The sequence below is a fragment of the Penicillium alfredii genome (assembly GCF_028826965.1).
Source record: "Penicillium alfredii strain IBT 34128 chromosome Unknown utg000012l_segment0_segment0, whole genome shotgun sequence".
Lineage (NCBI taxonomy): Eukaryota > Fungi > Ascomycota > Eurotiomycetes > Eurotiales > Aspergillaceae > Penicillium > Penicillium alfredii.
Window position 1 is genome coordinate 883,415 of NW_026622709.1, and position 23,878 is coordinate 907,292.

At 52.0% G+C, this 23,878-nt stretch overlaps 11 protein-coding genes across 11 annotated transcripts; 4 read left to right on the plus strand and 7 right to left on the minus strand.

Moving 5' to 3' along the window:
* Nucleotides 1–1,454: 1,454 nt before the first annotated feature.
* On the plus strand, nucleotides 1,455–2,047 carry NUU61_009860 (mRNA splicing protein SMD1; the record flags this gene model as incomplete). The annotated part of the gene is made up of 3 exons (XM_056660385.1): nucleotides 1,455–1,468; nucleotides 1,568–1,617; nucleotides 1,749–2,047. 3 exons carry the CDS (start codon nucleotides 1,455–1,457, stop codon nucleotides 2,045–2,047), a joined length of 363 nt encoding a protein of 120 aa, XP_056506883.1.
* Nucleotides 2,048–5,723: 3,676 nt separating this feature from the next.
* Nucleotides 5,724–6,533, minus strand: NUU61_009861 (S-adenosylmethionine-dependent methyltransferase; the record flags this gene model as incomplete). Its single annotated transcript, XM_056660386.1, has 1 exon — nucleotides 5,724–6,533. One exon carries the CDS (start codon nucleotides 6,531–6,533, stop codon nucleotides 5,724–5,726), a length of 810 nt encoding a protein of 269 aa, XP_056506884.1.
* A 363-nt stretch (nucleotides 6,534–6,896) lies between these two features.
* On the plus strand, nucleotides 6,897–7,474 carry NUU61_009862 (succinate dehydrogenase assembly factor 3; the record flags this gene model as incomplete). Its single annotated transcript, XM_056660387.1, has 3 exons — nucleotides 6,897–7,112; nucleotides 7,235–7,334; nucleotides 7,407–7,474. The coding sequence occupies 3 exons, from the start codon at nucleotides 6,897–6,899 to the stop codon at nucleotides 7,472–7,474; spliced, it is 384 nt and encodes a 127-aa protein (XP_056506885.1).
* Nucleotides 7,475–8,207: 733 nt separating this feature from the next.
* NUU61_009863 (GNAT family N-acetyltransferase) lies at nucleotides 8,208–9,149 on the plus strand (the record flags this gene model as incomplete). The annotated part of the gene is made up of 3 exons (XM_056660388.1): nucleotides 8,208–8,559; nucleotides 8,717–8,826; nucleotides 8,979–9,149. Coding segments are annotated over 3 exons (633 nt in total), but the record flags the coding sequence as incomplete, so codon positions are not given.
* Nucleotides 9,150–9,715: 566 nt separating this feature from the next.
* NUU61_009864 (KAR9 family protein) lies at nucleotides 9,716–12,870 on the minus strand (the record flags this gene model as incomplete). The annotated part of the gene is made up of 2 exons (XM_056660389.1): nucleotides 9,716–12,695; nucleotides 12,806–12,870. The coding sequence occupies 2 exons, from the start codon at nucleotides 12,868–12,870 to the stop codon at nucleotides 9,716–9,718; spliced, it is 3,045 nt and encodes a 1,014-aa protein (XP_056506887.1).
* An 895-nt stretch (nucleotides 12,871–13,765) lies between these two features.
* Nucleotides 13,766–15,286, minus strand: NUU61_009865 (uncharacterized protein; the record flags this gene model as incomplete). Its single annotated transcript, XM_056660390.1, has 1 exon — nucleotides 13,766–15,286. One exon carries the CDS (start codon nucleotides 15,284–15,286, stop codon nucleotides 13,766–13,768), a length of 1,521 nt encoding a protein of 506 aa, XP_056506888.1.
* Nucleotides 15,287–16,049: 763 nt separating this feature from the next.
* NUU61_009866 (alternative oxidase) lies at nucleotides 16,050–17,222 on the minus strand (the record flags this gene model as incomplete). The annotated part of the gene is made up of 3 exons (XM_056660391.1): nucleotides 16,050–16,560; nucleotides 16,627–16,917; nucleotides 16,975–17,222. The coding sequence occupies 3 exons, from the start codon at nucleotides 17,220–17,222 to the stop codon at nucleotides 16,050–16,052; spliced, it is 1,050 nt and encodes a 349-aa protein (XP_056506889.1).
* A 1,181-nt stretch (nucleotides 17,223–18,403) lies between these two features.
* Nucleotides 18,404–19,072, minus strand: NUU61_009867 (acylphosphatase; the record flags this gene model as incomplete). Its single annotated transcript, XM_056660392.1, has 4 exons — nucleotides 18,404–18,583; nucleotides 18,664–18,826; nucleotides 18,918–18,979; nucleotides 19,058–19,072. The coding sequence occupies 4 exons, from the start codon at nucleotides 19,070–19,072 to the stop codon at nucleotides 18,404–18,406; spliced, it is 420 nt and encodes a 139-aa protein (XP_056506890.1).
* Nucleotides 19,073–19,546: 474 nt separating this feature from the next.
* Nucleotides 19,547–21,716, plus strand: NUU61_009868 (putative glycerol:H+ symporter (Gup1); the record flags this gene model as incomplete). The annotated part of the gene is made up of 4 exons (XM_056660393.1): nucleotides 19,547–19,796; nucleotides 19,881–19,948; nucleotides 20,057–20,635; nucleotides 20,691–21,716. The coding sequence occupies 4 exons, from the start codon at nucleotides 19,547–19,549 to the stop codon at nucleotides 21,714–21,716; spliced, it is 1,923 nt and encodes a 640-aa protein (XP_056506891.1).
* Nucleotides 21,717–21,928: 212 nt separating this feature from the next.
* NUU61_009869 (putative HIT finger domain protein) lies at nucleotides 21,929–22,915 on the minus strand (the record flags this gene model as incomplete). The annotated part of the gene is made up of 1 exon (XM_056660394.1): nucleotides 21,929–22,915. The coding sequence occupies one exon, from the start codon at nucleotides 22,913–22,915 to the stop codon at nucleotides 21,929–21,931; it is 987 nt and encodes a 328-aa protein (XP_056506892.1).
* A 369-nt stretch (nucleotides 22,916–23,284) lies between these two features.
* On the minus strand, nucleotides 23,285–23,795 carry NUU61_009870 (uncharacterized protein; the record flags this gene model as incomplete). Its single annotated transcript, XM_056660395.1, has 3 exons — nucleotides 23,285–23,368; nucleotides 23,505–23,610; nucleotides 23,665–23,795. 3 exons carry the CDS (start codon nucleotides 23,793–23,795, stop codon nucleotides 23,285–23,287), a joined length of 321 nt encoding a protein of 106 aa, XP_056506893.1.
* Nucleotides 23,796–23,878: the final 83 nt, after the last annotated feature.

Sequence of the window (23,878 nt, forward strand, 5' to 3'; positions counted from 1 at the left end):
TGTTGGTTCATGGTCAGAGTGGCACAGTAGAATAATCCTTATCCTATACCCAGAGCATGTAGATGTGCATCCAAGTATGGATGAGTATGCAAAGTACCAAGTACCAAGTATAAAGTATACAACGCGGGAACTCCCAACTGGGTGAAATGCATATAGCTATCAAGGTCGAACCAAAGGTTTGATTATTGCCATATAATTGAATTACAATTATAATTAATTATCATGCTAAGAATAATCACGGTAATTTTTGCCGTATTCATAGCTTGGCGGAATCAAGCGCCTTCACGAATCGTCATGTTAAGCTGAGCCACCGTCAGACACACAGATTTTGGGGGCCACAGAGTCAGTCACACAACGGTGGGGCTGCATTACAAGAACCCGGCATTGTGGTAGCAAATCAAGGAGTCTGACAACAATCGATTGTGGGTATATATACAGTATATACATATCATAAATATATATCAAAATATCTAAATATTAAAATAATTCAAATCAATACTGTACTGGTAAATGGGGGGTAATTTGTCATAGGGGTTTCCATAGTTTCGGGTGGTTTTAGCGTCTCCTCGCGGGATTTCTCGCTATGGTTAAGTAGGCGTTAGATCGACCGGCCCTCTCTCCACAAGATCCACAAAAAAAAAGGTGAGAGTGAGAGTGAGAGAGGGGTTGGATTCGGGCCATGTGTCGTTCTGCATTGCAAATCCTAGGTTCTGCATATTATTCCTGGTCCTTTTGTCGGTGTCTTCACTAGTGGCAATATTCATACTTCTCCTCTTCCCTGCACCGATCTTATGCAGGCGATCGGATGTTTCCACCTTATCCTAGTCTTGGGTTTTTTTGCTTCTGTTGCCCAAGTCATATCCAAGGGTGTATCTATCTTCCCTTTCCAGGCTAACCCTCCCCGAGGGAACTGGGAGGATAGTGAAGGGGGAGAAACGGGAAAACCCCCATTGGAACTCAGGGTCTTACGGTGACATTCATTTCCGGGGCCTATCAAAGTCTTAATATGACTGAGATGGGGGCTATTGCCACTGTAGATCGTACCTCTCCATATTCCGCGCGTCCACACTCGACATGGATAATCAGACAGCGATAGACATGTCAGTTTGATTATTCGGGGGCCAATAACTAAGAAAAGGATAGGAAATAGAAGAAAACTGAGTTTCTCAAGGATCGATCTCTCCACCGCGAACCAGCTAAGCTGACATGAAAGTCAAAGGATTTCGTCAGGGCAAGGTGTAGGAAGGATTCGATCCGATCGTAGGTCGTGCGACAAGACTCGCTCGTGGATATGGTCATGTGATGTCACGTGGTGCGATCTTCTCGGCACCGCAACTTTGACGCCTCACCACACGCCATGCCCACCGCGCCCGGACTTCTCCACCATCGGCTAGCTCCCTGCTGGCAACCTTTTCTTCAGAGATCCTCCTGCATCTGCGGCTGATTCATCCACCATGAAGCTCGTCCGGTACGTAATGTCCACAATCCCCGCGACACGCGCAACCATGCCTTTGGCCATGGGAGACCTTTTGATTTCCGAGCGGATGGAGCTGATGTGACCTCTTAGCTTTTTGATGAAATGCGCCAATGAGACGGTGACCCTTGAGCTGAAGAATGGTAAGTTTGCGCGCTCGATGATTGAGGTCTCGATAGCTCCCAATTCTGTTCTCCCCAAACCATGGATATCGAAGATCTCGGTTTGATGTGGTCTGGCATCAGAATTAACTTTTTTATTCAATTCATTATAGGCACAATTCTTCATGGCACCATCACCTCCGTCTCCCCGCAGATGAATACCGCCCTCCGCACCGTCAAGATGACCCCCAAAGGCCGAGACCCAATCTCTCTCGACACCATCAACATCCGTGGCTCCACCATTCGCTACTACATTCTTCCCGATAGCTTGCCGCTGGATACCCTGCTTGTGGATGATGCCCCGAAGCCCAAGAACAAGGCACGCAAGGAGGCAGACCGTGGTCGCGGCCGCGGGGGACCTCGAGGTGGCCGAGGCCGGGGTCGTGGCCGTGGGCGGGGACGAGGATTTTAATCTCATGTTTTGACCTTTCTTTTTGTTGAGAGTACCACACCGGCGTTGACTTTCATCTGCGAACCTTGGTTTCTTATCCAGCTTGCATGATCATGGGATTGCCATCCGTTGTTTTTTTTTTTGTCTGTTTCCTTACCTGGGGCTGCCTCTGATCTTGATGGGACAGGTGAAAACAAAAAGCAGCTGTTCTTTTTCATCATTTCTTTTCAGGCTTATACTCCTGGCTCTCCTCGGTTCAGGGTGCACGAATGCGGGTGAGATAACGGGGAGCTCTCTGGCTGGGATGTTGAAGAGAGATATCTAAGAAGAGGGCTGATATAGTCAGTGGACTAACTTGCATCTACTATGCTTGTTTCCAAGACCACTGTCGATCCATCGTCCCGATACCAACCTGATATATGGGGGCATTTGCACCCTGCTAGACACAATCAAAACCATTCCAAGCCAAGGGCTATTCTCCCCTAGTCACCTATGGTGCCTAATTGTCTAGGCTATTCGAGGCCAAGTGGACAACCTCGAAGACATCGCTGCCCGTAAGAACTTGGGTATCAAAGCTGTTGTCCATGGCATGAAGTGCAGGGATCAGATCAGGTGACTAAGCGGTTCCCGCGGGTGCATCCAATCCATGGATATATTCGAGGGACGTGATCTACATAAACCGATGCCGATCAGTTGGAATGATCCCTACTATGGCACCTTCTGCCGATATTAAGATGTTGTCTCGGGGGGGGGGTTTCAGGGCTTCACCATAACACGTGATTTCTATCCACCTACCCCCTGTGACTACAACAGCCAACCAACAATAGGGTTGACAATCAAACGGCTCTCTGGACCATTTTCTTATCTACAACCTACCTGACTAGAAGTGCGTATTTAATATCCACTAGTGTGCTTGTTTCAACCCCCCAATCCATTACCATCCATTATCAAACAGCTAGAGAATTACTTTACTAGATACCGATCAACCTACTGTACTGTATGTACCCTCCCGTCGATACGTATCTATAGAACCTTGGTAAATCTTACTCGGGCTGTATGGATGTGTATACAAAGATACCGATCACCTTTCGGGTCCGGATGCCGGCCCCGGGGGTGGCAGAGCAAGGATATTGAAGACTGACAAGAATCCACCAGAGTGGGCGTATATTATTTATACGCCAATCGACACAACCCTTCCCGGCCAACACTAACTTTCGGAGATCATTTCCAAAAGACATTTTCTCATTGGTCTCAAGAATCACAAGGTGGGGGAGGGAAATAACTTCCTCACGCTAAAGAACAAGAAGAAAAAGAAAAAGAAAAAATCAAGGCTTGGCTCTTCCTTCTCTTCCTTCGTGTCAGCAGAGATTCCTGTACAATTACATGTCCGTTCTTGAAATTGCCCCTGGCATCCTGGACCAAGGCAGCCCTCGTGGGTGTATATACAGTATGTATGTGTGTTTGTGAGTGTGGTCGCCCCCAAAAATTTCGGGCCCTTGGTGGCTTCATTTTCCCCCCTGCCCCGGTCGGCTCGGTCCAGGTCGGGCGCCCGATTCCCCAACATCATCGCCAGGCACCTCTTTCTGTGTCGTGACGTTTGTATGACTGGGTTGTGTCTGTTGAGGTCCCACAGGTAAAGCCGGGCGTCAAAATCTGCAGATGTTGCCGTCTTATTCCTCTACTGTTCTTTTTTTTTCCTTCCTCTTTTTCTTCTCCCTCTTGATTTGTGGCTCGTTGGGTCCAAAATGCAAGCCTGTTTACTTCAAGGAAGCCGTGAGACGATCGTATGCAGTGGCACCGGCACTGCATCTTACTGAGGAGGTTCATTTGGGTCTCTGAGCATGTTTCAGAATTTTCTTTCAATAATAATAATAATAATAATAATAATAATAAAATAAAATAAAATAAAATAAAATAAAAACAAAGAATATTATTTCTATCCTCTGCTCGGTACTTCCCTATTGAACTAAACTGCCCCCATCAACACCAAGCTAACCCTACTTGCTCGAGCGAGTCGATCAGGGGTCTTCTGAGTCAGATAGTTAGTTAACTAACTACATGAGTTACTTAGTTACTTACAAGCCACAATGTCATTCACTGAGTCATCTTCCTCCCCCTGGTTTCCCTCCCCCGGCCTTGTCCCCCTAGTCCTTGGCATAGCGGGGGCTAACAGGGGCCAATAATGGCGGGATGGTCGAAAGGAGTGAAGTGCCACGCGTTGACTCGTTTAGGTCAATGGTCAAGATTACAAGATGATTCCAGGGAGGGAGAGCACGTGCGTATCCTTGTGGCTCTTCATAGATATATATAGATATAGATATACATCCATGGATAAGTTTGATTTATTATTATCCATCTTTTATGTTATATCCATTTCAGGGTTAGATCTATATCATCCCTAGCGTTTAGCCCCTAATCTATTTGCATACTATGCTTACTTCGGTTCTACATCATATCCATGGGTGTAGCAGTCAATCTACACACCCCAACTGTGATCTAAATATAGAGTAACACCAAATGAATATCCCCATTTAACCAGAGAATGGCGATAGAGGCTGACAGTGTCCAGTCTGCCGTAGAATCCTCGGAGTTGGAGTCTCGCATGCCCCGGGTTCTGTCTCCTCCCTCCAAACCGTCCTTGTGGCCAACACCATTCCGAAGCAACGAGTGCCGATTCATTTGACCCTAGGCCAATGCACATGGTACATGGTTGCGGATCAATAAGGCTCTCTTGGGCCGTTGTCAAGCCTGTGGATCCAGTCAGGGGAGGGGCCCTGGGAATTGGTGAACTATTTGTTGATGTTCTGCTAATGTACTAATAAACACTTTATAGTTTATAGCTTGCTCGTGATTTGTATTTAAGAAAAAGGGATGAAAAACATACTAGTGGATATTGCCCCTTCTTCTTCTCCCTTTGTTCTCCATAATCACTATCTTCTCTACTGTCAGCTCCTAAAGGTAGAACTATAATAGAACCCCCCCCCCCCCCCCCCCCCCCTTTCAAACTGAGCGTCATTGCACAAGCGACCACACGGACCCAGAGACAATTTGACCTATCCATACCTATTGCTAGCTTGTGGGCGGGGGGCTTGTAATGCCTTGCGATTGAATAATGGGGCTAATATTTCTTGTTTACAGTAGAACCTTCTTACTTTTTTTTCTTAGTATCTCCCCCCCAATTTGTCCACCATGTTGCACTTGACGGGTCAGAAAAAGAAGCAGAAGAAAAGAGATTGCGGTGCCAGAACAACTTGACAGATACATACTATCTTTCTCTTTGGCTGGTTGTTAAACGTCCATAAATTTTGGCTCTTCGATATTTCGGGGCGAGTTGCTTCATCGTAAAATCGGTCTTGGAAACGCCCCCAATAGCACGGGTGTCCACCTTCTGATTTGGTCATATTTGACTTGGTGCTTGTTGACTGTCTTTCCAGCAATTGTATAGGGAAAACTTGGGTAGTTGGGTATCCAGGGTGTTCATCATATCCCGAGTATCTATGGCATCTATAGTAAAATGGCCTCAATCTCCATATATCCAGTAGTTAGATAGAACTATGAACCAGCAGTCTAGGCTCATATCAGAATAGGAGACGGCCGATCATCTCCCATATACCAGGGCAGACCTATCAACCAGAAATAGGAATCCCAACATCAGTACACAGTACACGCACATACACGACAAAACTTTGTACCTCTGCTACACCTCTCTCCAAATCCGCACAATAACCAATTTCTCCCACCCAGCCTGCATCCCACTCGACCCAACCGTCTCCGCCCGCCACCCACCCCAGCCCCGGATGCGCTCTTTCACCTCCTCAGGCCGGTTCTGGCGACATAGCAGCACATACGCGACCCCGCGTGCAGCCAGCACGTCGGGGATAGCGTCCAGCAGCTGATTAGTCGTCTCCATGCCGTCGGTGCCGCCGGCATAGGTCAATGACAAGAAATACGAGTCGCTGTCGAATTTGGCAGAACGGGACTGCTCCAGAGATGCAGTCAAAGAAGAGGGGTCGTTCTGCGCTGCCGAGGGAAGTTGCGGTACGTCCTCAGTGGGCACGTATGGCGGGTTGAAGAGGAGTACATCCACGCTGCCGGCGCGTAGTGGCGTGCATAGGTTTGCGGTTAAGGATGAGATGTGAACGCTTTGCAGTGGTGGATGCGCCGCTGATACTGACTGCTGTTGCTGGGACCGGATGGCTGCTGTCACGGTTTCGCGGGTCGCTGTGCATGCGTTCCGGTTCACGTCTGTCCCCAGCGTGAGCACATCACGCCGGCCGAAGATCTCTTGGGACTGGGCGGCTGCAAAGGCCAGTACCACCCCGGAGCCGGTCCCTGCTTCGACGATTAGGGGTACGGTGTTTGGGGTGGTTGGGCTAGGCTGGAATCTCTCAGTGAGCCATTTTGACTCGGATGCTGAGGATAGCGTGTCCAGGAAGAGGTACGAGTCCTCAGCTGGCTCGTAAATGGTGTCGAAAGAGACATGTGAGGTGTCAGGTGTAGGCAGCATTGGGTTAAAGGTGAGAAACCTGAATATCTTCGCCTGGCTGCCTCTTTGTCTTTAGAAATGATTGGAGCTGGTGCTGGCGTAGTAATTCGCATGGATATATATCTCGTCGAAGTGGGGTGTCGGAGTCACTCGAAGACAAAAAGTGCCGGAATTAATCGAGAATCAAAGAGATCTCACGGAAACCAAACCATCAAGTATTTCGCTATGCAATATAGAAACCTCGTAGCATTGTCCATTTGAACAAGGCGTCGTTCATGAAAATAGAAAAAGCTCTCGGGCCGATCGCTCGCCGCTTTCGCGGATCCCCAAGAATTATGTCATTCTGCACCTCTCCCCCAAAACTCCATCCTCCACTACACAACCATGCGTCTCGCCCACCGGTTACTCATGGCCACGCCGACCTCAATCGGCTCCAAATCCAGCCTGAGCGAAGCCCTCGCCCTCCTCCCCCCGCTGCAGCTCTACCGGCGCATCCTGCGCGTCCACCGTAAACTCGACCCGGAGATGCGCGTACTGGGCGATTCGTACGTGAAGAACGAGTTCCGGGCGCACCGAAACGTGGATAATCCATTGCATATTGTACGTTTGCTCTTTTGATGCTTCATTCCCGATTTTTTTTTTTTTTCTGGGTCTGAGGGCTGGGTCTGAGGGCTGGCTGCGGAGAAATGGGAGTTGGAGAGCTGACATGGGATCGGTGGCAGATCGGCTTCTTGACCGAGTGGCAGCTCTACGCGCAGAAATTGGAGGGCGACCAGTGGGCTGGGGATAAGCTGGATAAATCCAAGTTGGATAAGATGAGTGGTATGTCTTCTTGTGGAGGGGGTGCAGCTTGCTTGGTTGATCGGGTTGCATGCTGACTCGGGGTGTTGGTAGATCAACAACTCGGACAATTGTACGAGCTCATGCAGGCTATTCGCAATAAAGATGGAGAGGAGAAATGAGGATCCAACTTATGCCGAGGTCGACGCTGGTACTCTAGGGAAGGGTGCGAGGATTCCCCTCGTCCTGCCCTGTCGCTGACCCCAGATGACCCCCGAGGGTTCGACTCCCAGAAACTAGGTAGCCGCAGACGGCTCTTGGTTTACTTTGCTACATTACCAATGGACCCGAGAAGGTGTGGTTGCCAGGAGATGCGGGCGTCTCCAACATCCAGCCCAAGGGTCTCTGTACATATGCACTGCGAAAGAGATATAGGATTGGAGATGGTACTTGGCAGCTTGTCCCAGTAGCATCTGCATTTTTATAGATCTCTATCTGTGCCTAGCTCTGTGCGGGGATCGTGTTTTGTATATCGCAACTACAACTGGTATGCCTTCTAGACGATGGAATTGAAGATGTCTGTACAGCCATGAACACCAAAAAGATCAGCATCTACCCAAGATCGAGCCAATTCAACCAGATCTGCATACTCTAAAAAAAAAAGACCATCCAATAGACAACCCTTAACCAGTGGAGATCGGAACGCCCTGCGAATGACAGGCTGACTCATCTATTCTCCGCGGACTTGATCCGAGAAATATAAAAACTGGCTATCCAATTGTCCAATTAACCTAGAAATACTATTCTTCCTGCTATATACACTCATATTCATACTAACATCTATCCCTCTTACCCACCTCTGATCCTTTCTTTCCATTCCATCTTAACCTGCAACCAAAATGCCCGCTATGCTAGAAGACCCCTCCACCCGTACCCCCCCCACCCCCAGCACACATCCAAGCCGCACACCACATCTCCACCCAACACATAACCCTCCCCAAAGCCAGCGGCGCCGGCCTCACCCTGCACCCGATCACCACGGGGCCGGGCAGCGTGCCGGCAGATCTGATCCGGTTCCTGCACGCCGAGTTCAGCGCTGAGATCCTACGCGGCGCGACGTATCCTATGGAGCAGCCGATGGCGCTGGATCAGTTCGCGGAGTATTGGTTTGGGACGTTTGCGGTGGTGGCGGTTTTGGATGAGGAGGAGCTCAGCGGGAGTAGTGATGAGCTGCGCGAGGGCAGGCAATGGGAGAATGTGTGTCTGGGTACGTTTTATATCAAGCCGAATTATCCTGGTATGTATCACTTGACACCCTATTAATATCTATACCTATGAATATAGCTCTTTAGACTTTAGAGTGTCTAACATATCCATATATATATATATATATGGATATAAACATGCTAATGCTAATTCTCCAGGCCGCTGCTCCCATATCTGCAACGCAGGCTTCCTCACCACCACCGCAGCGCGCGGCAAGGGCGTCGGGCAAGCCATGGGCGAGGCGTATCTAGAATTCGCGCCGAAGCTGGTATGCTTTCCTTTCCTTTCCTTTCCTTTCCTTTCCTTTCTTCTTTTCTTCTGCTTTATCCATTCATACCACCTTCATATACCCCAATATAATGAATATCCATTCAATGCTAGAAACCAGATCACAATCAACCACTAACTGACTCTATACAGGGCTACAAATACTCCGTTTTCAACCTCGTCTTCGCCAACAACCCGGCCTCAATCCGCATCTGGGAGAAACTCGGCTTCAGCGTGATTGGGCGCGTGCCCAAGGCGGCGCGGTTAGCGAACAGCGAGGAGCTGGTAGATGCGTTGATATTCGGGCGCGAGCTGGGCAGTTGATTTGCGGGTTCATGCTATAAGATTTCTAGATACATAGAGATTTCCTACTTCCATACCTATATTACCTACATTACCTAATTCCTTTTTATAGGTATGTATACTTGAGTATTACGCTCATTCAATAAATCAAGGTTATTGTGATAGCAGATAAAAATACAGAGAATATTCACATCGGCCGAAGAGAAGAAAAGACAACACGAGATTAACCGAGTCAAACATGAATGAAAAAACCCCGACGCAGATGGTGACCAACGCTCAGAACCATGCAAAGCAAAACAATGGGGGATATCACGCAAAATCCGAACCCACAAAGAATCAAAAAGAAAGAAAATATGCCTTTGTCTTTCTTGCTCTCGCCCTCACCTCGAACACCGGAAAACCATATTCAAATCGACGTCGGAGAGAAGAGGTAAAAAGACACAAGCCAAGAAAGTTAACACACACATGGAGAGAAGAGAAGAAAAGAGCAGAGAGGAAATAGTAGGAAGACGAAAGGTAATTAGGTGAGGATAGGGAGGAACAGGTGTAAAATGAGTCTTGGGACGGGTGAGAGAAGAAGACGGAAATTAACGCCACGGCGGCCGTTGATCCAGCTTCTTCTGTGCTGCAGATCGATCCTTTTCGTTTCGCGGCTTCGGCAGAGGCAGGAGACTAGTCCGGCGATTGCTGGAATGTCCTAGCGCAGTGCCGGGACGAGTCGACTTGCTGGGACTCTCACCTGCATCGTGGCTCTGCGAGGCGCTGCGATTGGCAGAGCCGAGGCCCGCAAAGCTCTGTCGGCTGCGAGGAGTGTTGGACATGCCTGATGGCCGGCGAAGTCGACTATACGGCGGAGGATCGAGGAGAGAGGATCGGATCGGGGTGGGAGAGGAAACGTTGCGTCCAGGGCTCCGAGAGGTGAGGCGACTGGATACACGGCTGACCGATCGACCGGCACTGGGGGCCGGCGAGGTAGAGAGGTCGCGGTGGAACGGAGTGGGAAGTGGGATGGTCGATGATGGCCGCGATGAACGGACAGGGGCGGATGATTTGCGGTGTGTAGAGGGAGTTGTGGTGCTGAGAGGCTTGAAGTTGTGCCCAGTATCCAACCCTTGGGTGTTGGTGCTGCCGTTCCAACGTGGGCGATTATTCGCCGGTGATGGTGGTGGCAGGCGAGATGTTCTGCGTGCGGCAGGCGTCGGTGTAAGTGCGGGATTGGTCCTGGATGGATTTGGAGACGCAATCCCATTGGGCTGAGGGAGGGAGGACTTGCGACCCGTCAACGTCGACGCCGGCTGTGGCACGCCCGAGTAACGACGGCTCTTTGGCAGAGCCGAGCGTGTGGTAGCGCTGCCGACTGAACTTTCTCGGCGGCTCGAACTGCCCATGGGCGTCGAAGAACCCTTATATCCACTCCCACCGAGAACCACCGACGACGCGGGCGAGCTGCCAGGGGTTTCGATGGCACTACCCGTCGCAGGACTGTCCATGGTGATGATGCTGGAGATCGAGTCACGCAGCTGCTGGCCCTTGACAATCTGCACGTCTTCAAGAGACGAGTCCATCACGCGAAGACTAGCCTTGAGCGCGTCAGTCCGAGATGTCATATCGGATAGCAGCCGCAGAATCTCGCCGTTAACCGTCAGGCGGTCGTTAATGCCCTTCTGGATGATCATGATCACACGCTCGATAGCCGGAACGTAGTGCATCTTCTTCGCCTCGTAGTTCTCGATGCGCTTGGTCAGAGTTGCCGGACTGTGCAACTGCACGCCGGTCTCCAGCCCCTCTTGCAGCTTGGCGATGCTGCGCTCGACCGAGTCGAACATCTTCTGGGCCTGGCTGCCCGCGTTGCGGAACACCAGAATCCACTTGTCCTCTCCCAATTCCTTGCGCAGAGCTTCGGCATCCGCCTCAAGCACTTTATAACTCTTCTCCAAGCGACTGCGTCGATCGTCAAGCTCCTCACATGCACTCGGAAAGATTGCTTCGGCCCGCGACTGGAACATGGAAAGCCGCATGGGCAAGAAGTCCAGCGACGCCCGCAGAGGTTGCATGCGCGCAAACAAGGCCATGAGGTTGGAGTGACTGGAGTCATCCTGCGGTGTCTTGATGATAGGCGTGCCTGACGCCGCCGCCAAGATGGGCCCAATACTCAGCCGGTTGGTCGAGGGCGATCGGCCCTTGGTGGGAGATTCTTCCACGATGGTCTCCAGCTCATTGATGTCGAGACCGCCATTGGATTCGCCGTTGTCCATCAGGGCTTGATGTCGCTTCTCCTCCATTTCGAAGATCAGCCCACTCAGGTTGTCCACTTCCATGCCCACATCGCCCAAGACGTTCGACCACAGCTCCTCCCATTCCATTGCCAATTCCACCTGCTCTTTCACGCCCCTGAGTTTGGTTTTGATCTGTGCCCAGTTCTGCAGGATGCTCTCCATTTGGCTCACAATGTTTTGCAAGCTCTCGGAGTCGACGTTGGCAATGTCCTCTCGTAGCTGTACGTTTTCAATAGCTGTCACATAGACGTTGACCAGGGATTCGAATCGTGTGATGGCCTTGTCCACACCATCCAACCCTTCTCGGCCGCCGGCCGCGGCCCATTCCACATCATCCTCCGCATCCAGTCCACTCAGCACATCCGACGCCTTCTTGATCCAAATCTGGATTTGCTCGGCAGCCCCGTTCAAAGCTCGGACCGCCGCAAGGGCCGTGGAGATATTCGCAATACTCGCCTCGAGCGACGACGGCTGCGGTAGAGGAATGGCTGTTAGCTGAGACAGCTGGTTGCTGAAAGAGGCACGAGAGAAGGAGTATATTGATTCCGTCCGTTGAAGCCCCTTCGGGTTGAAATAAGAAGACTGCGGGTTGGATGAGGATATCAAATAGGCTGACGGAGAATCCGCTGCCGGGGAGTCTGCCGACGGGTGTGCCGGCGCGGATTGCGCTTCGCTCCTTGCCGTGTCGTCGACATATTTTTCGAAGTCGGTTCGAGTATCCTGGACGGGATCATTGGGCAAAGCCTGTGATTCGGGGTCAGCGCGCAGCTGCGCGGGAACCGGCTCCGCAACAGACATGGAGGACGTAGGCGGGTTGCTGGTGGTAATTTCTGGGCTCTGGGTAGTCGCCAGGTTCTGGGCGGTGGACTCAACGGGGAGTTCCGGACTGTCCACGATCGCGTTGGCGTAGTCTACCCCTTGCCCGCGCGCCTCTGACACCTCTCGCAATAGATCGCAACGGGGCAATTCCAAGTTGTTAGATGCGCTCCGGGTTTGGTGCTCCGATTGGAGTCCCGGAGACGTGAGTGACGGGCCACTCCACGCCTGGCCTTTCCTCTCAACCTTGATCGAGAGGTCCTGGTGGAGACTGTCGAGCTCCTTGAGGTGCTTTTCCGGGATGCGACCGACGTTGGGATTCCGAGACGAGTTCGTCGCCTTGTTGCTGCCGTCCAGCAGCTTCACCCGGGCCGCTAACGCGGGAGACAGACGGCGAAGGATTGACGGTCGGGCCTTGTCGGACGCGGACAGGTTTGTGGGGGAGGGCTCGTCGTCGTGATTACTGCTCCCCAGGCTCCACAGGGAGGATTTGGATTTCAAGCGGCGGAGAGTGGAGGGACCGGGATCATTGGGGGAGACGGAGACCGCGGGGGAAGGGGACGGGGGGATGCGGACAATACGGACGCGTTGGATGGGTGCGTCGCGCGGTCAGTCGCAGAAAAAGTTGGACCGTCAACTGTGGCATGCATGGATACAGGCCCGGGGGGTTGGAAAGAGGGAAAAGGGAAAAGATGCGATTCAGGCAGGGATGGACAAGGAATGTTTCGTCTCGTTCGGTAAACGATAGGGCCCCTTCTGGCGGCTTTCAGGGTGGAAGAAGCGACAATTTGAGCAATCAAATACAATAAAGAGAGAGAAAGAGATTGAAGGCTACATGGCCAGACCCTGTATATATTCCATGAGAAAGAAATTGGGCAGCAACATAAAAAAAGGCGTTTGAGACAGAAACGAAAAGAGGGATGAAGTGGCCAGTTACGTCGGCTGTCAGGGTACATGGCACCCGCGGCGGTTTACTATGGGCCCGGATGTACCCCCCCTCGGTATGTAATTCAAGGGATCGACAGGGCGATCCGATGAAATCATTCCATATTTCTGCAGAATCACTTCTTTTAGAATAAACCCCTGTCTCATTTTAACAATGAAAGACTATGAAAGACGTTGCAAGTTGAGAGGTTGAGCATGGCCCGATCTATAAAACGCCAACCCACTGGACGAGTCGCCTTGGGTCAGGGGCATATTTCCTGTGGATCAGCCATGTGGTTACCGTTACAATATCCAACTCTGATATATGGGTACTTTCCAGTACCTAAGAAAGGGGGTCAAGTAGTCCCAAAAAAAAGAACAAAAAAAAAGAACAAAAAGCCAATGCTGAGACCAAGAGATGCTCGTTTAATGCGGGCAAATGCAACAGATTCCAAACGAGACCAACACCAGATGCGGAGGAACATATCGGGGGGCAATTCAGGGGTATCTAGTTAAAAATGCCCGGGGAGAGAGAAAAGAAAAGAAAAGAAAAAAATCAAAAAATCAAAAAATCAAAAACAAAACCGAAAACCAAGATGCAAATGCACTTCATCATTTCCTTCAAATCAGACCGGCACTCGGGGGCCGCCCCGGGTTGGCCGCCTGCCAATCTCGCACCAGCTCCTCGCGGACCGTCTTGCACCATGCCAGCAATGCCGTATCGAATTGCTTCCAGGCGACTTCGCTGTTGCCCTGGACGATCCCCATCACGTCCACCCCAAGCCGGAGCTCCCATCGCAGCTCCGCGGCCTTGACCCAGAACCGGAGGTTTTCTGCCTGCCGGTAGGGTTTGGCGATGTCCTGGTGGAAAGCTTTAATTTCGCCGAAGGGCCGCTTGGACTTTTTGATCGCAAGGTTGTGCAGCTGCACCAGGACCCGGCCATCTCGGAAGCGGTCCAGGAATGGGGTCGGCAGGGAGTCGGGGGCCGCCTCCTCGACGGGGGTCCACTCCGGCAGGGAGTCCCCATTTTGCGCCAGACTACGGAGGAAGGACTCCTCACGGGCTCGCTCTCGCCCTGTCCAGTCACCATTGGCCCAGTCCCAGCTCTGTCGTTCCTGGGCTTCAAGGTCTTCGAGCGCCTTCTCGCGAACCAGCATGGTTCGGACATTGGAAATCCACCCTTGAACCACGACACGTTCCTCCTCGCGCAGCCCGCTGGCGAAATGGCGCGCTGCCCATCGTTTCAGGACATCAAGCACATGGAAAAGATCCTTGCGGATCTCGCGCTCACTCTTAATGGAGGCCAAACGGTCCGGGCGTTCATGAGTAGTATAGTAAATCTTGGCTGCCCGGATGGCCATAGTCACATCGTCGAGAATGCACATGCCCTGCGCCTCCTCTTTGGTTTGAGGGGCCAGTGCCTCTCGCGATTGCTCATCTTCCGATGGCTCGGGGACATCGCCCGGGGACAGACTGGATCGCAGCGGTTCCCGCGGAGGAGGCTCCGCGCCATTCTCGATAGCCTCGATATTCTTTTCCGCCTTGTCCAGCGCAATCATTAAATCGCGGCGCAGGGACATCAGATCCGGCGGAGGCGGTATGTGGTGTGTTTTGATGCTATATGTGCTCACGGTGGGCGGCAGCATCACCTCGCCGTCCTCATCTTCGTGACCGGGCTCCAATTCCGCCGAGTCCGTCATTTCCGTCGGGCTTGCGGTGAAATCATCCATATTCCGCTCGTTAGGGGTGATCAACACCCGGGGCACATTCTCCTGATTCTTCTTCTTTTGATACTCGCGACCTCGGCCACCTTTCCCGTCCAACAGGCCCGTCCGAGCAAAATAGTATTGTAGGTGGGCAATACTGCCCAGGCTCATGACGCTGTCGCGGTGTCGGGCTGATTCGGAGAACTCGGCTCCAAAGGCGCGGATGTATCCATGGCGGCGGGACGAGGTCGAGATGGTTGACCGTGCATCTGCGGAGGTGGCGGAGGATGTGGAGCGGGAAGAGGTGGAAGAGAAAGTGCGGTCTGGGGAGGAGTACGATGAGATGGCGGGCGTGGGTGGAATTGAGGGTGAAGGCGAGAAGGCCCGGATGGGCGGCGAGATGGTTTCAGCGTCCATGGGCCGCGACTCGTCCATGGGGGATGGGGGATGGTATCAGAGAGATCGGGCTCAAGTCGATCGATGCACGCAAGAGAACTAGATGCCACTGGAATGTGAAGAAGAGACCAGTCTGCCTTCTGGCCACAAGAGAATCAATTCGAGCCCAAAGAAAGAAATGAAACTGCTTTAATGAAACTCGACCGATCGTCGGGAGAATCTTGGACAAAAGGGGGTTTCTAACGGGGGCTAAAAGGGGGGAAAGCGGGTCAGGGCTGATTATTCACGAAACTCCCCGTGCTCTAGCCTTGCACTGACATGGAGATTCCTGCTATTTACTGCTATCTACTGTAGTATTAAATGATATGGCTAGCTTTATCTTGATCTGTCATTAATGATCTCTTGTCTATCCATGGTTACCTCCGAGGTCGGAGTATACCGGTACACTATTAGGCAGTGTTTTAGGGCTAATTTATTCTCTGGGTTGACAATGTTGTGATATTTCCTAAGTGGGAATCAAACCGTCATCCATCGATGTATATGGATGTCTCTCCATTGCATAATCAGAACAACAGTCGTGTCTACCGTGGAAATGACGGGACCATCCCGTTGATGGCTTGTGGGGGTCTTTATTAATATGCGCCCCCACGTTTCTAAAAAAACAGAACATTCCATGGACCTTCCTTGACGTGACCCAAACCCCGCAAATTCAATGAGAGGAGATGTCTATGATTTTTTGACGCTTCCACAACGCCGACCTTAACGCCCGAAACCACCGTGAAACTCCCAATACCACCCATGCTTAGAACACCTCCTTTCGTTCCCATCCCGTCGACCGCAGGTTCTCAATGCCCTTGGTCGGATGCGCCTTGGTCGGGTCGGAATACTGAGTCTGATAGGGGTTGGGATCCGCAGCCTGATTCAGGTTGCTGAGGGTGTGGTTTACCTCGCGGTGCTTGGCTTCGTCGGCACGGATGTACATCAACAGATCGCGCATCTCGCGTTGGCCCTCGGGCATTTGCCAGTACTGCACCGCAATCGCGGGTGCTTTCAGATGACTCCATTCGGGCAGTTTGCCCTCCTCGATCTCCTTGATGGCCCGCGTGTAGGTGATGACCGCTTCCTCTTCGAGGTAGCCGACGAATCGGTGGCAGATCCGCGGGGAGATCAGGTAGGATAGGAAGAAGCCGTTGAAGAAGACTCCTTGGGCACCGAGAACCATCATCCGCATGAACCACCCTGGCTCTGCGAGCTTGAGAAATGTGAGTAGGTGCATGCGCTCGTTGAACGCTTCTTCGAGCAAGGTTTCGATCCTGTTGGAAAGAGGGGAAAATGTTAGGGTGAATCCTAAAGCAAGATACTATGGTCTGGGTACGTACCATCCATTGTCCCTCTTCATGCGTCGCAGACTCCGCAGGTGTCGCAGCATGCCGCCGACCATTCCTGGAACACCGGCCACACTTTCCAGGAAAATAAACCGGGCCATCCATTTCTTCTCAGTCATCTTGAACTTGGCGGGCGGTTCCTGGCCCGGCTCCGGGTGTCGGTATCCAGTCACAAAGTCCATGCCCCATCGAAAGACGCGCACCGTTCCCAGGGCGACCCAGTCCGACCAGTTTGTTGCCTCCCGGTGAGCAATTTTAACATGGCGCATCTGATCTTCGGTGTACCTGGAAATTGCTATCAGCCCGGGTCCTCAACCGCTGTCGAGTCATGAGAGAACGTACACTGGGTGTTTCCATGCCGATGCCACCTCCTTGATGTTTGGGTCTTTGGGAGGCGGGAAGAATTCCTTGATCTGTTTCTGAGGTGTGGAGGAGATGAGGCGTTTGGGCGTGTGGGGGAAGAGTGCGCTGTAGGCTTGACACGAGCTGTTGAAACTCATGACGGCAACCCCAGAGTATGTGCGGACTGCCAACTGAAGGTATTGCGGACGAGCTGCAGCCCGGAAGGGCGCGGTGGAAAGTGAGTTCATTGTGGCAGAAGGTGATAAGCGAATTGTATGAAGGTAGTGGTAGTGTGTGTAGTATGGTACGGTTGATCTCTGAGAATTCAAGTGATGGAGTGTTTTGGATGATCTCAGCCAGCGTCACTGGAGAGTCTTTATAGGAGAGACTGCGCAAATTTCGACAAACCCGATTTTGCACGAAAAGGGTCGGATCCACGTTCAAAGAGGAATCTATCAACTGAGTTCTTTATTTTTTTTTTCTTTCTCTACATCGCCGTTCCTGGAAGGATGACATTCCGTGGGGCTCATTGGCTGTTCCCATACAAACATCGTACGCCTTCTCCACCGGCGATCATCCACGCTTGGCCTCCGTCGACACCACAGGCATCTCTTGCCTCTGCACGACCCTGCTCTACCTTCCATCGTCGAAGAAGAATCAAGCTCATCAGCCTTCCCATTATCTTTGCAAGATTCTCTCGGTCTTGTCGTACTCTTGTGCCTGTCATCCGAATACCGTGTCGCCAGCGCAGGTGACCTCGGGAGGAGTCGGGATGGCCAACTATGACTCAGCTCATCTTGCTGTTTGAACGAGCATCGCCTCAAGAAGGCCGCCCGATCCCCGAGAAAAGATCGGGCTCGGGGATCGACTCGCCGACTCTGCCGTTTGTGTCGGGATTTGTTTGGTTTCAAGAGTTCACCGGTGGCCGAAGGGATAATAACCCTGTTGGAGGCCTGAGAAACCGGTGACAGCCCCCGGTTCCCGCCGATGATATGGCGTATGGTTATATCAAAGTCTGACTTGTAGATCTTGGTTCTGTGGGCCTGATATCATAAAGTCTTGTATATTGGTGTTGCCGGTTATTCTCTGAGGATTGTTGTACATTTACTGCTGTTATTACTAACTAGGGATACCCTCTTTCTCTGCTCTACTACTCAGCCATGACTGAAGAATCCAAGCATAGAATGAAATATGCTCAATTGACCGCCCCAGAATCCACCGCAGTGGGTTTGAAGGATTTCCTTGGCTTAAATAGATGGACCTACAATGAGCAGGTTTGAGAACAATGATCGACAAGTGTTCCAGAGAGAGAAAGGGCCTGATTCATGAAACGATATCTCTTCAAGGGGTGGACACGAGAAACAGTCATAACATTTATGGATGCCATCATTCAAACGAGAGAAATCAAATTGTAAACATGATCCCCAAGTCAGCTCCTCGAGTGAAACATCGACTCCGCAGTCCGCATCACCGCGAAATGATCCTCGCCATCGCGCGGCTCGAGCTCCCGCTTCTCGAGCTTGACCACATGCGCCATGCGTGGGCCCTTGTTGACCTGCTGGAGTAGCTTTTTCAACGTCTCTTCATCTCCCTGGGCCTCGCCTTCAACCTATCAACATCAAATGTCATTAGTTATACACATACTTAGATATCGCCGGATGGTATTGTCCCAATGGAGCATGCACCCACCTTTCCGCACGTGGTGTTTCTGACCCAGCCCCTTAGGCCGTAGCTGGCAGCACATTTCTGTGTAAAGTCCCTGTTGGGAATGGCAGGGTTAATGACCTGCTCCATCTCGTAGATGACGTCATCGGATGAGCGTGAGGGAGGGCTCCTTACCGGAAGCCAACACCTGGGAGTTGATGTTAGAAGGAGAAGAATGCACATGAAAGAAATTCAGATATATAGCCCGTTGGTTTCATCCCGGTATATAGATGACTTACCTTGGACAGTGCCGTGGACTTTGAACGCAACCTGAGAGGAGAATATCGTCAGCAAAGCAATCCTGCGGTTGATTAATCGATCTGGAAACACCAAAAGGGTCCGATAAACCAAGACATCCAAAATAAACAAGAGAACTCACTCGTTTGGTTGTCATGGTGGATGTTGGATGTGAACGAAGTTGAGTGGAGGATGAGTGGGAGGCGTGGAACTGATGTATGCGTGCTTCGGGGCGGCTTCCCCGTGTAAATGGGAATTAGCTAGATATCAACACACGATTACTTTAAAAGAAATCGATCAATTAGACTCCCTCGGTATACTTTAATTTAGTACAGATGTGATATTGGTGTGTGCTGATTGGGTGTAATGGCATGGGATCTACAAGAAGCGCAAGTCCAATTTATACCGAATTTACTCCTAATAACCTAACGCCACATGAACATTGGAGAAAAAATTGCAGGAATAATTGTCACAAAATACTCATTCATCCAAACTAGTCATTTATGGCGTGCAGCAAAGCAGCGTAAGGATCAGCCAGTTGACGGGACCTCGGCCCCCTGAGTAAACAGCGGCCTTTCCACCGACTCCGAATTTCTGCCTCTCCAAGCCCGCGCCATGCCAATCTCATAAAATGCCTTCGCTCCTTTCGTGGCTTCGGCGCCTCTACTCGCTTGATACACTCGACACTCGCTTCACTACCTCCGCCTCCACCTCTACTCAAGCAGACGCGCGACCCCCATCCGCCAAAGATGCCCGCGCCAACGCCGTTGCCCAGGGCGCGCCCGCACCCCTCTGGCGTACCCCGGAATTCTTCGTCTACTACCTCTTCTTTATCACACTTGTACCGTTGATGTTCAAGACTGTGGCTGATGCCTCGAAGGGTGAGTTGGGTCTGTGGAGCGGGCGAGGGAAGTGTGTTGTGTTCTGTGGCCGAGGGTACTGATTCGGTGCCACGAAACCAATAGAGAGCCACCCGATCTATTCATCCTACTCTGACCTCTTGTCACCGGGGTGGATCCCTGGCCGGAAAGTGGTGAGTGCTCATTCGCGATACGCACTTGATGATCCCTGTTCAAGGCAATCGCTGTTCGTGTCCCCAAACCGAGCTCCAGCTGACCTCCGCGGCTTCAAATGATACCAGGACAACTCCGACGCACAATATGCTAGCTTTCGCGATAATATCCCTTACCTTTCCTTGCTGGTGGTTGCTCATCCGCTGCTCCGCCGAGTCTATCAATCGTACACGAGTCGGACCGGTGCCGAAACGAAACCCGCACATCCCTCCGTGACTGCGGCGGGCGACGCGCAGTTCGAGCAGCGCATGCGATTTGATTTTGGATTTGGGCTGGTGTTTATCACGGCTCTAAATGGGATTTCCGCCCTAAAGGTGCTTTTGATTTTGTATATCAACTACCGAATTGGGAAGAGTCTCCCTCGGTCCTACGTTCCCGCCGTCACTTGGATTTTCAATATCTGCATCTTGTTCGCCAATGAGCTATGCACTGGATACCCCCTTGAACGGATAGCCACGGTGTTGGCTCCGGGATCTGGGTCAGGAGAAAAACGAAATTTGTTGGTTCAGTGGGCTCAAACACTGGATAGCTTTGGTGGAATCATGCCGCGGTGGGAAGTCCTCTTCAAGGTCACCGTGTTGCGTCTTATTAGTTTCAACATGGATCACCACTGGAGCGTTGACTACTCCGCCGCTAGTCCAATTGAAGTTTGTCTCCCCTACGGATCTTAGCTGCGAGCTGAAACTGACTGAATTCCACAAGAAGAAGCAACTTGATCCTGCGGCCCTGTCGGATCGAGACCGGGTGAAAATCCCAGCCGAACAGGCCGTTTTCAACATGCGCAATTATATTGCCTATGTGCTTTACTCGCCGCTGTACCTGGCGGGTCCGATCCTGACGTTCAATGACTATGTATCCCAGCAGCGATACACGCCACCATCACTGACCCGCACGCGCACACTGCTCTATGGCGTCCGTTTCTTCCTGACCTTGCTCTGCATGGAGCTGATTCTCCATTACATCTATGCAGTCGCCATCTCCAAAGCATCCCCGGACTGGTCCCTCTTCACACCCGGCCAGCTCAGCATGCTCGCCTTCTTCAACCTCCATATTATCTGGCTGAAACTCCTCATCCCCTGGCGCTTCTTCCGCCTCTGGGCACTCATAGACGGCATCGACCCGCCCGAGAACATGGTCCGCTGCATGTCCAACAACTACTCCGCCTTCGGCTTCTGGCGCGGCTGGCACCGCTCCTTCAACCGCTGGATCGTCCGATACATCTACGTGCCCCTCGGCGGCGGCGGAGGTGGCGGCAGAGGAGCAAGACAGCCGGCCGCCGGGAAAGCAACACCCGCACCACCGCAATCCAGCTTCAGCGACAAGGTCCAGCGCATCCGCAATTTCCTGTTGGTGTTCACCTTCGTCGCGCTCTGGCACGACATCAACCTCCGCCTCCTGATGTGGGGCTGGCTCATCACTCTCTTCGTGCTGCCCGAGGTCCTGGGGAACATGTTGTTCCCGGCTCGTCGCTGGCGCTCTCGCCCGACGGCGTATCGGATCCTCTGTGGTGTCGGCTCCGTCGGTAACGTCCTGATGATGATGGTTGCCAATCTGGTTGGCTTTGCGCTGGGCCTGGATGGGCTTAAGGATCTGCTGAATAGCCTTACGGGATCCTTCTCGGGGGCTGCGTATTTGGTTTCCTGCTGCGTGGTGCTGTTTGTTGGTGTGCAGGTCATGTTTGAGATTCGCGAGGATGAGTTGCGCGCTGGTATCAACTTGAAGTGTTGACCATTTTCTTCCCTGTTTTGCATATCCAGTCTATATAATCAGTTTTGCATTTTGCATTTTTTTTTAAATTTGGGAATGGAATGGCATTAGTGTGGCCTTGTTCTCTATCTTAACTATTGTACAGTGGGTTTGCCATGCGAGTCATCCAATCATTAATAAAACAGAGAATAAAAAGTACAGGTAAGGGGTACAAGGTCAACTCAAACCCCAATTCAGAAAAAAGCACCGCACCGCGAATCCTCATGCACCTTATAGCAATCCAGCCCGCACGTCCGCAAATGACAGGTCTTGCACCTGATCTTCCCCCAGTACCCACACAAACAGCAGAAATGGCGCGGCGGCTGCGACGAGGACGGCGGCGCCGCGCGGGCCGCGTTATAAGGGAGCGGCGGCTCGGCTAGCAGCAACTGCATGATGCGGTCCGAGGGGGCCGACGGCGCATACGAGCGCAGGAGGGGGTGGTTGTCGTGCTCTGTTTTGATGAGTTTTGGTTTGGGCTCGGCGTCGGCGGCTTCGTCATTGTGGTTATTGTTGTCGGGTGATGTTTCGGCTTCGGGATGGGTGTCTGCCGTTTCGGATACTGATGGGGCCGGTGTCGGTGTCGAGGTAGCGGTAGTCGTGGTGGCAGCAGCAGCAGCAGAGGGACGTTTGCGGCGCGCAGCACTAGAAGAAGCCGTCGCAGGCGTTGAACTTCTCCGTGCCGCAGCACTACTCCCACTCCCAGCAGCAGCAGCAACTTTCCCCGTCTTGCCACCCGCGCCGCCGGTCTTCGCTTGGAGTATGGCATTCACATTCGCACCCCCGCCACTACCACTGCCAACACCAGTACCCATCGCTAGCGCCGCCTCCTCATCATCCAAGTGATTCCGGAATGTTTTCTGTGACTGCAAGATGCGGCGCACGTTCGAGGTGGTCTTGGCGCGTGTTCCCCGGGACCCGGCCTCCTTGGCCTGCTTGACCGGCACCGGGATCTGCACATCGCGCTGGTTCTCGCGGTCCAGCTCGGCAAGATGGCGCATGATTGCGTTCGCTTGGCGCGAGGACACGTCGCCGCCCTTGCCGGCGTCGCGGATGCCGCGTTTGCGGCCGAGTGTGGGCGCCATCGCTGCTTGTGCGGGGTTGAAGCCCCGGTCTGCGACGTAGGTGTAGCCCGGGGTGGCTACTGAGGAGGAGTCTGGGAGGAGCTCGACGCGGAACATTGTGGGTGTTGTTGAAGAGTTGAAGATGGAAGAAGGGTCGCGATGTTGGATGTTTGGCTGGAGCTGATAAGCTTTTTATTTGTTCTGTTTGCATTGTGCGATAGCTCTCCAGCTTGGAGCTTCGGAGCTTCGGATAGCTGTGTGTACGTACATAGAGCTAGCTACTTGATGTATGAGGAATTCCCAAGATAATGATTTCAACATAAATACAATATTTGAAGAGACTTAGTCTTGTTGGAGACAGCCAGTTCATACAATGTCCAACAAGCATTCAATCCATGAAGAGACACCGCGAACACCTCGAGATAATTACAATTTTTCTTTCTTTTTTTTTCATTTTTAAACAAACAGCGAGCCCAAAAGAGCACCTCATTTCTTCTTCTGTAGCTGATCCACCTTGCCCTCCAGCTCCGTAATGTACGATTGAAGCTTGAGCGTGGCCGACTGCAGTGCCTGTAGAAGTAACAACCCAAGCATCTCCCCCGGACAGAACCGGAGAAGATATCATGACTGAATCAGCGTACATAAACAATAAAAGAAGCATTAAAAAATCGAAGGGTTTCTTAAGAGCAGTAATATAAGAACTTACCGAGATGTCATCCGACAGCATCTCATTGGCAACGCGGTAGTCTCCTAGCACATAGTAGTAGACCGACGCGCCCGCGGCAACCGCCCCGGTCAGAAAGCCGAAGACCCTAATGGCATTATTAGCAAGGAAAACCTAAGAAATGAAAGATATCTATACATACCCTCCTCGGAAAGCTCCCACGGGCTTCCTTGCCGGCAGAGGCGCGCCCTCCCAACGGGCACGCGATACCGAGAACGGCCGGATGACGACGCGTCCGCGCAGAGGGAGGAGTAGCTGGGGACGAACGATCATAGTGACACGAGGGTCAGCAAAATAAAATAAAATAAAAAGATAGTTCAAAGGGTGAGATCGTGCGAAATGCAGAGGACGAAGTG